The sequence below is a fragment of the Ovis canadensis genome, chromosome 1 (assembly GCF_042477335.2).
Source record: "Ovis canadensis isolate MfBH-ARS-UI-01 breed Bighorn chromosome 1, ARS-UI_OviCan_v2, whole genome shotgun sequence".
Taxonomy (NCBI): domain Eukaryota; kingdom Metazoa; phylum Chordata; class Mammalia; order Artiodactyla; family Bovidae; genus Ovis; species Ovis canadensis.
Genome location: NC_091245.1, coordinates 257,835,333 through 257,847,761, shown reverse-complemented (window position 1 = coordinate 257,847,761; position 12,429 = coordinate 257,835,333). Strand labels below are relative to the sequence as shown.

The 12,429-nt window shown below is 44.5% G+C and overlaps 1 protein-coding gene across 2 annotated transcripts in view; it reads right to left on the bottom strand.

Annotated features, from left to right (window-relative positions):
* KY (kyphoscoliosis peptidase) overlaps positions 1-12,429 on the bottom strand; it is a 50,548-nt gene that overhangs the window by 27,596 nt on the left and 10,523 nt on the right. For both annotated transcript variants that reach the window (XM_069581035.1, XM_069581027.1), the window contains exons 4-5: positions 4,233-4,307; positions 2,237-2,299 (exon numbers count right to left, since the gene is read on the bottom strand). In XM_069581035.1, coding sequence (XP_069437136.1) covers positions 2,237-2,299; positions 4,233-4,307 — 138 coding nt within the window. The remainder of the gene's footprint in view (positions 1-2,236; positions 2,300-4,232; positions 4,308-12,429) is intronic.

Genomic DNA, 12,429 nt, shown 5'->3' with positions numbered 1-12,429 from the left:
AAAGAGGGGTCCTTTGCAGGCAAGCACAGAACAGGGATGTAATACCTCTGTGCCCAGTGTGGAGCTGTTCCTGTGTGTAACCCACACATCCTCTGAGGACAGCCCCCTCTATTTTTAGTTTAAGCAGAAGAATAATTTATTAAATGTTTTTAAGTAAGTACACAAGCTACAGGAGGAGCAGAGCAGCAAGCACGGAGGCTGCGCAGTTGGAACCAGGGCTGTAAGTCAGAGTGTAAAAGAGTTGGAGACAGTATTTTGGAGGCAGAGCTGCTGTTCCCACCGAGATGGACGCAGTGGCTTCCTTGATGGGGACAAGGTGTCACCACCAGCTCTGGCTTAAGCTGCTCTGCAACCCTCCCAGGGCTGGCACTGCATGTGAGGCACTGCCAGCTGGTTAGGGAGCTGGCCATTGTCCAGCCACAGAGGAGATCCCAGGCTCCAGTCAAGTTCAGCATCAGGAGCAGGCCACATGGACCCTTCTGCATGTCCCCACTAATGCAGGCCCCTTCCTGTTAGGACCAAAGCCTTTTACTTCCTTCTCAAGCTCAGACTGGCTTTGGCCACCTCTGTCTGCTCCTTCAGTCCCTGCTGACCTGCTGCAGTAGTCCTCACATGGGGCAAGGTGGGGAGCCTCTGACACACCAGGATCTGAGGCTATTCCTGTCCTAAGAGAAGGCAGGGTGTGCGGTGGGTGGGCAGGCAGCGCACACTCTACTTGAGGCTGCAGCCTTGCTCAGCAACCCAGCGTCTTCTTCCTTCCTTTTCTGCTCCTCTACAAGGACCAAGGCCTTCCCTGGCTCCCCTCCTCTGATTGCCTCCAGCCTTCTGTCCTGCACAGTCTTACCCAGAGGCTCCCAGTGCCATCACGGCTCACCTGTCTCATGCCAGAGCTGGGATTTCTCCCCTCTGATCACTCAGATCACCTCAGAGCCATCCTGGGTGGTCCACCATGGGGCCCTCACCCAGCTGGGCTCTCAGAAGGGATGGGGATGCAGCGGCAGGCCCTGCTGAGCTCCCCCCTTCTCAGTGTCCTCTCCCCCCGTGGACTCTGGCTCCTGCACCTCTGACGAGGGCCATCACGGTGACCTGAGTGGATATGAAGTGACTTACACGTTTAACAAGCTTCAGCTCTGCAAATGAGGCCTCCCCTGCCCCCATTTCGAAGAAGGATGGCATTTCTAAAATGGGACTGAAAACCCTATTATTAGTTTTACCCTTTCTTGGTTTCATTTTACAATATCTGAACATTAAAAATACCCATAATGATTTATGCCTCATTAAATTTACTTTTTGAGCAGATTATGTAAGATTTGAATATGATTTTGCATAAATACATTTAAAATACCAGTGGCATTAACTAAATTATTCTAATTTTAAAGCAAAACAATAGGAAGAAGTAACAAACTGTACTAAGCCTTAGATGCCATCTGGTCTACTGAGGGGGAAACTGAGGCCCAGGGAAGGTGTTGCTGCTATTGCTCTTGTGTCTGACTCTTTGTGACCCCATGGACTGAAGCGCACAAGGCTCCTCTGCCCTCCACCATCTCCCAGAGCTTGCTCAAATTCAAACGTCCACTGAGTCGGTAATGCCATCCAACTGTCTCATCCTTGTTCACTTCCTTCTCCTCCTGCCCTCAATCTTTCCTTGCATCAGAGTCTTTTCCAGTATTGGAGCTTCAGCTTTAGTATCAGTCCTTCCAATAAATAATGACTGGTTTGATCTCTTCGTTGTCCAAGGGACTCTCAAGAGTCTTCTCCAACACCACAATTTGAAAGCATCAGTTCTTTGGTGCTCAGCCTTCCTTATGGGAAGGTGAGTAAGGAACAAAATTAAGATTTGAACACAGGCTGTCCATCACCCCTTCAGGATTTCTTCCCCTGTCTCACTCTGCTGATTCACATGCCTCCTGCCTTACAGACACTTGCTTTAAAACTTAATTCAATTCTGAATTCTGTTCTAATGTTTCCCATAATGGGCTGCCTTGTTATTGGTGGGGTTTGTGCTTTAGCTTTGGGATCACATCTGGTGTGTGAGCTTTTCACTTCTCCACCTGTGTCCATAGCAGACATTGTCAGTCAATCATGATACTCTTGTCTCCTGAGCCCCAAGATGGCCCCAGATACCCAGCTCTAAGGAGCTGGACTGCTCCAGGGAGCCATTTCCAACTGACTGCAGATTGCCTCATGAGGATAACCCAATCTCAGAAAACAACCCCAAGAAGGCTTTGCAACTTACCGTGGGTATCTTTCCCTCCAGGCTGCCGGGGTCTTGTATTTCCATTTTTATCAACTTGTAAACCTACAATATCCCAAAGGTCAGGAGTAGAGACACTTCAGAAGAAACAGAAAGGCAAGCACGGATGATTCTCTGTGTGGTGGTTCTGACCCCTCATCTTCACTCTCCATCTCACAGTATTCTTGCTCTCATCCCCACCCACCACCAAACTACTGCTAGGAATGCCCTGGTGAGATATGGAGGACTGAGAGCCAATGGGGGATGACAAGAAAGGGTTCAGTCTGTGAGCAGAGAAAGAATTTTCTAGAACATCAAGGCTTGGGATTACTCAGCAGGCTGGCCTGGAGTCCCTGTTCCTGCCTCCACACTGAATGTTCCTGCCATCTTGGACCACAGCTGGAGATCCTGAGGGTGTCAGTCAATTCACACTGCCAGATGATCTCAGGAGAAGAACTGACCACGAGCAGACATGAAAGGGGAAAGAGGGGAAATATTCCTCAGGAAGGTTCAAGGGCAATCAAATCTATAAATGCAGGACGATTAAGGCAGTGTGTGTGTGTGTGTTAGTCGCTTAGTCATGTCTGACTCTTTGCGACCCTGCAGACTGTAGCCCACCAGGCTCCTCTGTCCATGGAATTCTCCAGGCAAGAATACTGGAGTAGGTAGTGATACATTCCCTCCTCCAGGGGATCTTCATGACCCAGGGATTGAACCCGGGTCCCCTGCATTACAGGCAGATTCTTTACCATCTGAGCCACCAGGGAAGCCCAGTAAGGCAGAATGGTCACTAATTGTCATTAGACTCCATAAACAACAGGAGATAATTTCTTGCTGATTTGAAACCAGGTCAGGAAGATGGGGGTCCCTGATGGAACCAGGAGGAGCTGGGGATAGGGGTGTCAAGGGAAGTTATTCTTTGCCCTTGAAGGTCATTGTTGGCTGTAAATAAACAAATAGAAGGTTGCAAATGTACATAGGTCATTCTGAGAAACAGTGGGCCTTGTCTTTCTTACGTTCATATTTTGTTTCCATCCACATTCTTCGGTAGAGTGACAGGGGTTCAAAATAGTAGCCAGATTTTTTGTGTACTTACTATTGCCTGGCTTGTGCTTTACTGACTGTCTCATGTAACCTCACAGCAATCCTTTGAGGGACTTTGAGTCATTTTCCTCCTTTTGTACATGAGGAAACTGAGTACAAAAGAGAGGTTAAGCTACTTGCCTGAGGTCTCACAGCTGAGATCTGAACCCAGCTGGCCGACTCCCAGGGCCTGCCCTCCCGATCTCCTGGCTGCTGAGGCCTGTAGGACCAGGCAGCTGTAGGGGACCTGCCCTGCAGCTCCCCACCCCCAAGTGGACGTGCAGTGCCCCTCGGCCTGGGCTGTTCTGCAGCCTCTGTTCCTTGGCTGGAGTTTCCCCAGGCCCCTGTGTAGCCCCAAGATGGACAGATCCAGGGTAAGGACCATGAAGGGAGCAGAGGAGACGTTGCAGGCCTGGGTCTGGGTCTGTGTGCAGAGCACGGAAGGCAGCCAAGCATGGCAGCTAAGGGCATGGGCTTCATTTGGACCAGGGTTCTGACCTGCTTCCTAACTGGGAGACAGGCAGTTATCTCACATTTCTGAGCCTTTGCTGATCCAAAAAGTAGGGCTAATATTGGTGTATAACAAAGAGTTAAAAACCAATTGAGTGTGCAGTGCTTACGGACAGCGCATGCCACTTTTTAGGCAGTCAATACACGGCGTCTAAGAACAACAAAATTCTTGCGATGAAATTCGTGTTTAGCTAAATGCCTTGTGTGACCCAAGAACAGGGGTTATCGAGTGTGGAGAAGAGAGTGTCCCAGGGCGAAGCTGCCATGGCTCTGCTAGTTCCCTGTGTGTAGGCCCAGGTCCCTCTTCCTTCTCCCAGAAGTTTCCCCGGGTTGGGCTCTGGCCCTTCCAGCTGCCCCAGCCCTCCGTGCCGCTCCTCCAAACACGACCAGCCCTGTATGCACGTACGTTTAGCTAAGGAGAACTTCTTGAACAGCTGGGGCATGGCATCCCGAGGGTGGACCTCCACAGTCAGCTGTGTTCCTGCAGAGGAATAGGAAGTGATATTCTCAGCCAGACGCTGCCAGAGAAGGGTGCAATGTCTCATGACGGATGTTTGAACAACAGCACACAATTGGTTGTAGACCTTTCTTTTGAATATGCAGATAATTTTGTTTACAAAACCCCAAAGCAAGAAATAAGCAGACAGTTTTCAAGTCTGGGCAAGATGGAGCAAACAACTTCCACCGTGTCTCTCCCACTCAATGCACTGGAAAGAATGAATAGACCGACTATTTGAGGACACTTCAAAGCAAATGATAGAAGGCAAACTGGGGAAGAAGATTAGAATTTAAAGCATCATCAAATTGGCAGAGTTGACCATTCCCTTCCCCTGTGGCATTACCTAGACTGGACTCAAAGGCAGACCCAAATGCACAAGCACAGTGGATGCAGAGAAAAAGTGCTCCAAGAGAAGCTCTTTCTTTTGGTTTGCAGAGTGAGAAAGGAGGACTCTGAGAGTCATAGTGGAGGAAACCCTCTTGTTTTTCCCCTTTTTTCTTTCATCTCCTGACTCAGCCCCCAGGGAAATTCTGCTGGTATCAGTGCAGCCGTGAGTTTGGTGGCCCAGCAGACACCTAAGTCTTTGTAAGGGAGGTGGTTACCAGTGAAGCTATGATTCCCAGGAGTGTAGGGGAAAATACTCATTGATTTCTTTCCCTCTCTCTGTTCTCCACTGGTTGTTTCCAGATGCAGACACAGAGATGCACCCAGAAGAGTAGGAAAGCTAAAGTCCCAAGATTTGAGGCTGGAGGACTGGCAAGTGGGTTGTAAAGAGGAGGGAATCAAGAGAGCAATTCCATAAAGTTATGGATGAACTCCTGAGGTCACCTCTACATGAATGGGTCTCATTCACGCTGTGCATGCGCTCATCCTAAACAGTATACCACAGTCTTTGCGAGCTAAACTACGGTATAAAACAATGCCTCGATTGGCCGCTGTGCGGTGCGTGTGCGGGGCAGATCTGGCAAAGGCTAAAATCCTGTTGCTCAGTATAGAGGGACCCTGGAAAATATCAACTTAAAAAGGAACAGAAAATAAACAGATGCTAACCCGACGGTGACACAGATTTTGGAATTATCAGCCAGAGATTTTAAAACAGCCATGATAACCATGTTCTAAAAAGTGAGGTAGATAGTCTTGAAATAAATGAAAAGATACAAAGTACTAGCAAAACTTGGGAGATAAAAAGAAGAAACAAAAATTTTAGAACTGAAAAATACAATTATTTAAAAAATACCTGCATATACTCAGTAGCAAAATAGAGATGACCAAAAAAAAAAAAAAAGAGTCAGTGAACTTGAAAAGAGAGAGCAATAGAATTACTCAACAAGAACAACAGAGAGAAACAGTGAACAGAACCTGTGGGATGGTGCCTGAAGATTTAGCACTCATGTTACTGAGACCCCAGAAATAGAGAAGAAATAGTGTGATGCAGAAAAATATTTGAAGAAATAATGACAGAATAATCAACACAACCAAGAGCTGGTTCATTGAAAAAATCAGTAAAATTGATAAACCTCTAACTAGAGTGGCCAAATAAACAGAGACAAGACACAAATCAGGAATCAAGATACCAATACAGGTGAGATGAGGGTTATCACTATAGATCCCATGTATACTAAAAGAATAATAAGGAATAGTATAAATAACTCTATACAGGTAATTTCTGCAACTGAAATGGACTATTTCTTTGAAAGCTATAAACTACCAAAACTCACTGAAGGAGTTATAACCTGAAATTTCTCATATGTACTTTTAAAACTAAGCTTGTTGTTCAAAATTTTTCAAAAACGAACAAACAAAAACCAAACCAAAACCAGGTCCAGAAGGTTTCACTGGCAAATTCTGAAAAAACTGTCAGTAGTTTTAAAATTCAATTCTGCACAAGATCCTTCAGAAAATAGAAAAGCAGCAAATACTTCATATGTATTTTATGAGGCCATCATCAATCTGATTCCCAAACCAGACAAAAACAGTATAAGAAAAGAATACTATAGAGCATATCCCTTGTAAACATAAACATAAAAATTCTCAAAAAATATTAGAAAATTAAATCCAGCAGTATAGTGAAAGAATAATGTACCATTTTGGGAATGCAAGGTTAGCTCAATATTTGAAAAATCAGTGATTGTAATTCATCATATTAGCAGGCTAAAGAAGACCCACATGATCATATCAATTGATACAGAAAAAGCATTTGACACAATTTAACATCCACTCAACAAACCTCTCAAGAAACTAGGAATAGAAGGAAGCTTCTTAATCGTGAAAAGGGCACCTTCCAAAAACCTAGAGCTAACCGCATATTTAATGGTGAAAAGTGGAAATCCTTCCCCCCAGGGATTTGGAACAAGGCATGGATGGCCACTCTCACTGTTCCTAATGAACACTGTACTGAAGTTCTGCCCGGTGAAATAATAGAAATAAAAGAGAAAGAAAGAAAAGTCATATAGATTACAAAGAAAGAAGTGAAACTCTCCTATTCACAGACATGTCTGTCTACATGGAAAAATCCCAAGTAATCTATACAAGAATTTCCTAGAACTAAAAAGTAAGCTTAAGAATGGTCACAGGATACAAGGTCAGCACCTCAAAATCAATTATATTTATGTTGACAATAAATGATTAGAAATTGAATTTTAAAATTACTATCTCCCAAGGCTCCAAAAAATGAAATAGTTAAGTGTAAATCGTAATAAAAAAGCAGGAATTTTATGCTGAAAACTAAAAAATATCAAACCAATTAGAGCAGACTTAAATTCATTGGAAAAGACCTTGGTGCTGGGAAAGATTGAAGGTAGGAGGAGAAGGGGATGTCAGAGGATGAGATGGTTGGATGGCATCACCGATCTGATGGACATGAGTTTGAGCAAGCTCCAGGAGTCGGTGATGGACAGGGAAGCCTGGCATGCTGCAGTCCATGGGGTCGCAAAGAGTCAGGCCTTACTGAGGGACTGAACCGACTGACTAAATACACAGGAAAATATGTTATGTTCATGAACTGGAAGACTCAGTATTGTCAAGCTGGCTGCTGCTGCTACTGCTAAGTCACTTCAGTCGTGTCCGACTCTGTGTGACCCCACAGACGGCAGCCCACCAGGCTCCACCGTCTCTGGGATTCTCCAGGCAAGAACACTGGAGTGAGTTGCCATTTCCTTCAAGTTGGCAAATCTCCCTAAATTCATCTATAGATTTCATGCGATTTCAATTAAACTCCTTGGAGGAATTTTGTAGATTGTAAATAGAGGCCAGATGATTCTCAAATTTAGGTAGAAAGATATTGCAACTAGAAAAATCAAGTTAATTTTGAGAAAAAGGAGAACACCAATGGATTTTAAGATGTTCTATAAAGCTACAGTAATCACACAGTGTGATATTGACAAAGTGATAGATATATAGCTCAATGGAACATAATAGAATTAAGAAATAGACCCACACAAATACGGCAAATTGATTTTTTACAAAAGTGCGAAGACAATCCAATTAGAAAATGGGTAAAATAATGGATATCTCACCAAATAAGAAATTAAGGATGTTCAACATGATTAACCATTAGGAAAATGCAAACTGAAAGCAGAATGAGATACTACATCTATTAGAAGAGCAATAATAAAAAATAATGATAATGCTATATGCTGATGAGGTTGCAGAGAAACTAGATCCCTCCCAGGTGCTGGTGAGACTGTAAAATGATGCAGCCATTCTGGAAAATAGTTTAGCAGTTTCTTAAAAAACAAAACAGGTACTTAACATATGACTCAACAAGTATACTTTTGTGCTTTTATCCCAGAGAAATGAAACTCTTTACATTCACACAAAAACATGTACACAAATGCTTATAGAAGCTCTATTCATAATTATCCCAAACTGAAAACCTCTAAATGTCCTTCAGTGGGTGAATGGATAAACACCTTTCGGTACAGCCATATCAAGCGATACTTCTCAACAACACTCTTAGGAGTGATGGGAGGATGTGAATCTATACAGAGTCTGTACCAGGGAATTTTGGGGGTGACAGAACTGCTTTGTATTCTGATTGTGGTTGGTGATGTCATGAATCTGAGCATAAGTTAAAACACATAGAACTGCACATCAGAAAATCCAATACTTTATGCTAATTTAAATTAAAATAAAAATTTAAAAATACCAATCAAACGCAAAAGTAAAAGTAGAATTAAAACAGAACTTATGTGATACAGAATGATGTAAAATAGGTGACAAGGCAAAGCAGGATAATAATAAACATGTTTTTGTATCCTGTTTCTTCACTTGTCTTTACATTACATGTTACTGAATATAGTCACAAGTCATTTGAAATGGCTGCATAGTACTCTATTCTACAGATGGTTTATAAGCATAAGAAGAAATTTCTTTTTGTTGGATATTTAAGATTTCCCAAATGTTCTGCTATTTAAACAATGATGTGATGAACATTCTGATGTTGTCTAGTTGCTAAGTTGTGTCTGATTCTTCTGTGACTCCACGGACTGTAACCCACCAGGCTCCTCTGTCCAGGGGATTATCTCAGCAAGAATACTGGAGTGGGTTGCCATTTCCTCCTCCAGGGGATCTTCCTGACTCAGGAAATGAACCTGCATCTCCTGTGTTGGCGGGCAGATTCTTTACCATGGAGCCACCAGGGAAACCCAAACATTCTGACACACTGCTTTACACACTCTCCAAATCGGTTTCTTCAAATAAACTCTTAAACATGTATTGAAGGGTATGGAGGTTTTTAAGGCTTTTGTTAGATATTGGCAAAATCTCCTGAATGATTTTATGATTCTCTCAACAGTGTAAGAGAGTGTCTACTTTGCTCATCCTTTCTGTGTTTGGTGGCAAAATTGGTTATAATACTTTGTATTTCCTTCCAAAAAGAGGTCATTTATTTCTTCTCACATTTGGGCTGGCCTGATGATGTGGTCTGGCCAGTTAGCATGAAATGATGCTGTGCAGGCTTGGAACCTATGCCAAGTGACTCTGCTGCTTCCACTTCCATTCTTGGGATTCCAGCCACAGCTGCCGTGTAACTGCGCCTAACCTAGCCTGCGGAGGGCAAGAGACCACAGGGAGCAGAGCAGAGCCATCTCAGGTGAGGCCACCCCAGACCAGCTGATCTTCAGCCAGCCCTCCCACCGACCACACACAGTGGTGAGGCTAGCCAAGACCTGCAAGCAGCCATGTGTGGCTTAGACAAGAACACCCAGACAACCCGTAAACTTGAGAGCTGTTAAATGTTTTAAGGAACTGAATTTTGGGGTGGTTTGTATTGCAAAAATTTGACACTTGATTGTCATTAATCCTTTAAGTTTTTAAAAAAATGAATAGTGACATCTCACTGTTTTTGTGTATTTATTAAATTTTCAGTATAGTATTTTTCATATATTTGCCATTTTAAACTTACTTTGTGAATCGCTTATTTTCCTACTGATGTGGTATTTTTTTCCTTATTGATTTCATAAGAACTCCATTTAGAATCTTTTGCCTGCTAAATGTGTTTTCACAGAATAACAATACTGACTTTCTTGTGTAGCTCATAACCTTGCTCTGCATGTTAAGGATAGTAATTCTTAAACAAGTTTAAAAGATACAAAGTGGCCTCCAAGGGATTACTTTGAAGGGGTTAACATTCATTTTGACTGTAGTTTCTAGCACATTCACTGGCAGAGAAAATCAACCTGTGACTTGACAATTAGGATGTTAAGTGTTTCAGAGTTCAAAGGGTCATTCAGCTGTGGTCAGAGGATATGCTACCATCGCCATGGCAGCAAATTACAGCTGTGCGTCTTCCCACAATGCCCCGGGGCATGGGTCTACTCACCACTGCCTTTCCACTTTCTCCCCCTGAACACTCAGAGTTGGTCTTCAAAGTGGGTGCCAAGCTATACTTGCCCACTAGATGTTTTGTAACAAAAAGGATTTGAGAAAAATGTCCACTTCCTCCCCTTTTGTAGGTCGCATCACACAACGATCTGAGAAGTTCTGCAGAAGTCTACTTGACCCAGCATTATTTCAACAAACAGAGTTTGGAAAATGCTGGGCTGCAACAGTCTCTAGAAGTACAGAGAAGCTGCAAAGCTGACCTGACTATTGGTTTGAAAGTGAAAATACTCAGTTGTGTTTGACTCTTTGCGACCCCATGGACTATACAGTCCATGGAATTCTCCAGGCCAGAATTCTGGAGTGAGTAGCTGTTCCCTTCTCCAGGGGAATCTTCCAAACCCAGGGATCGAACTCAAGTCTCCCACATTGCAGGAGGATTCTTTACCAGCTGAGCCACCAGGGAAGCCCAAGAATACTGGAATGGGTAGCCTATCCTTTTTCCAGGGGATCTTCCCGACCCAGGAATATGAACTGGGTTCTGCATTGTAGGTGGATTCTTTACCAGCTGAACTACCAGGGCTCAACAACAAACCTCTTTCCCAAACTTCTCCTAATGTCCAGGTACTTCCAACCACTCCTATCCAGCCATGTCGCTCTGTCAGAGAATGAGTGAGCTGAAAATCGAAACTCTATAAGCCCTTTCCGAGGTGGGTGCTGAGGTGGTCTCCCACTGGGCACTCGCCTGGCTGGAAGCTCACCAGTCAGTCACCCCTTCACTCTTCAGTCACCCTTTCTCACCTCTCCCTTCCTGCACTGCCTCACCTCTCCCTGGCACCCCCTCCTGGGATCTGACATTTTCCTGAGGCCCCCTCCTGGCTCTGCCCCAAGTGGTGCTGTTAATCGTCACTCCCTTGAAGAGAATAGCAAAGCTCCCGGCCTCCCTGATGGGTGTTATTCTCGCTCTCATGCATAGGTGTGCAAGGGCACTTCTGGGAGGCTTCTTTGCTCCAAATGGTCCTGGACCTGGGCACACTATCCCCAGTGAGCAGGGTTGCAGTACCACCCCGTGCTTCCTAAAGGTGTGAAGTGCTAACAGTTTGCCAACTACAACATTCCTTACCAAATAAAACTCTTAAAGAAACATTAATTTTCCAATGATAAAAAGTGAAATATCATTTGGACAAACTTTAAAGTGAGATCCAGGCCCTAGGTACAGTCAGATACCATGACGCTAATCTTAGTCACAAGTATACCCAAAGGAGGCCTTCCTGGGCTTTCGGATCAGCTGCCCCAGACTTTCTCATGTTACCGCTTCCCAGTTCCACCAGCTATCACCCAAACAGCATTTTGTGAAGCTGAAACTTTGGCTGTCTTAGTAAAAGCATATTAGTGGTTATTTTCTGCTACACCTGAGAAGTGGTTGCCAGACCCTGTTCCCACCCCCAGAGAAGTGGCGACGCAGCAGGCAGGCCTAAGCATGTCCACGACCTGCGGCCCTGGGCCTGCCTTCTACCCCATCAGGAGAGTCCTTCCACCTGACAGCTTCTCTCCAGGTCTCTGTGGGTTTGAATCAGGCTTTGTCTGAAGACCTAATTTGCTCTGAACACCTAATACAGAGATGGCAAACAGATTTTGTGTTGTTCATTAACTCTGACTGATTGGAAGTGGCTGCCTGGAGTGCTTATCAATTAGCAAAGACTGTCAGGTGTGTGTGTGTGTGTATGAATGTGAGTGTGTGTATGCATACATGCGTGGGTGTATTCTTGTGTGTGTGCTGGGGGGTGGGTGGTATGGCATTCATGTCAGATATTTGTCATCATTGACTTAAGATGCTCCTAACTCTCTTCATAACCAGCTGTCACATTTACAACCTGGATTCTGTGCCTTCAGTAGATGAGTCAGAAAATCACAGCTAAAGTATTTCTAAAAAAGCCCAACTCTTAAACAACCCTGGGCTGGGTGTTGAGAGGTTTCTGCCCAGAGTGTGGTAGTCAGCATTAGTGCAGGAAGTGTAAGCTCTGACACCCTGGGAACAGTAAGCTGACTGATGACGGGGACAGTCCAGCTCTGCAGATCCCACACCAGGTACAGTCTGACACAGGGTGGAAGCCCTGAGCAGCAGCTCTAGTTGTGGGGTGACTGCGAGTGTGCCAGAGCTCAGGGCCAAGGCCAGCGGGCACCAGCCAGAAGGTGTGATCAAGGCTGTCTCCTGCAGCCTGACTGACCCTGGTTTCCATGGGGCTCTTGAAAACCCAGGGCCACTCATGATTCTTTCTGCAGA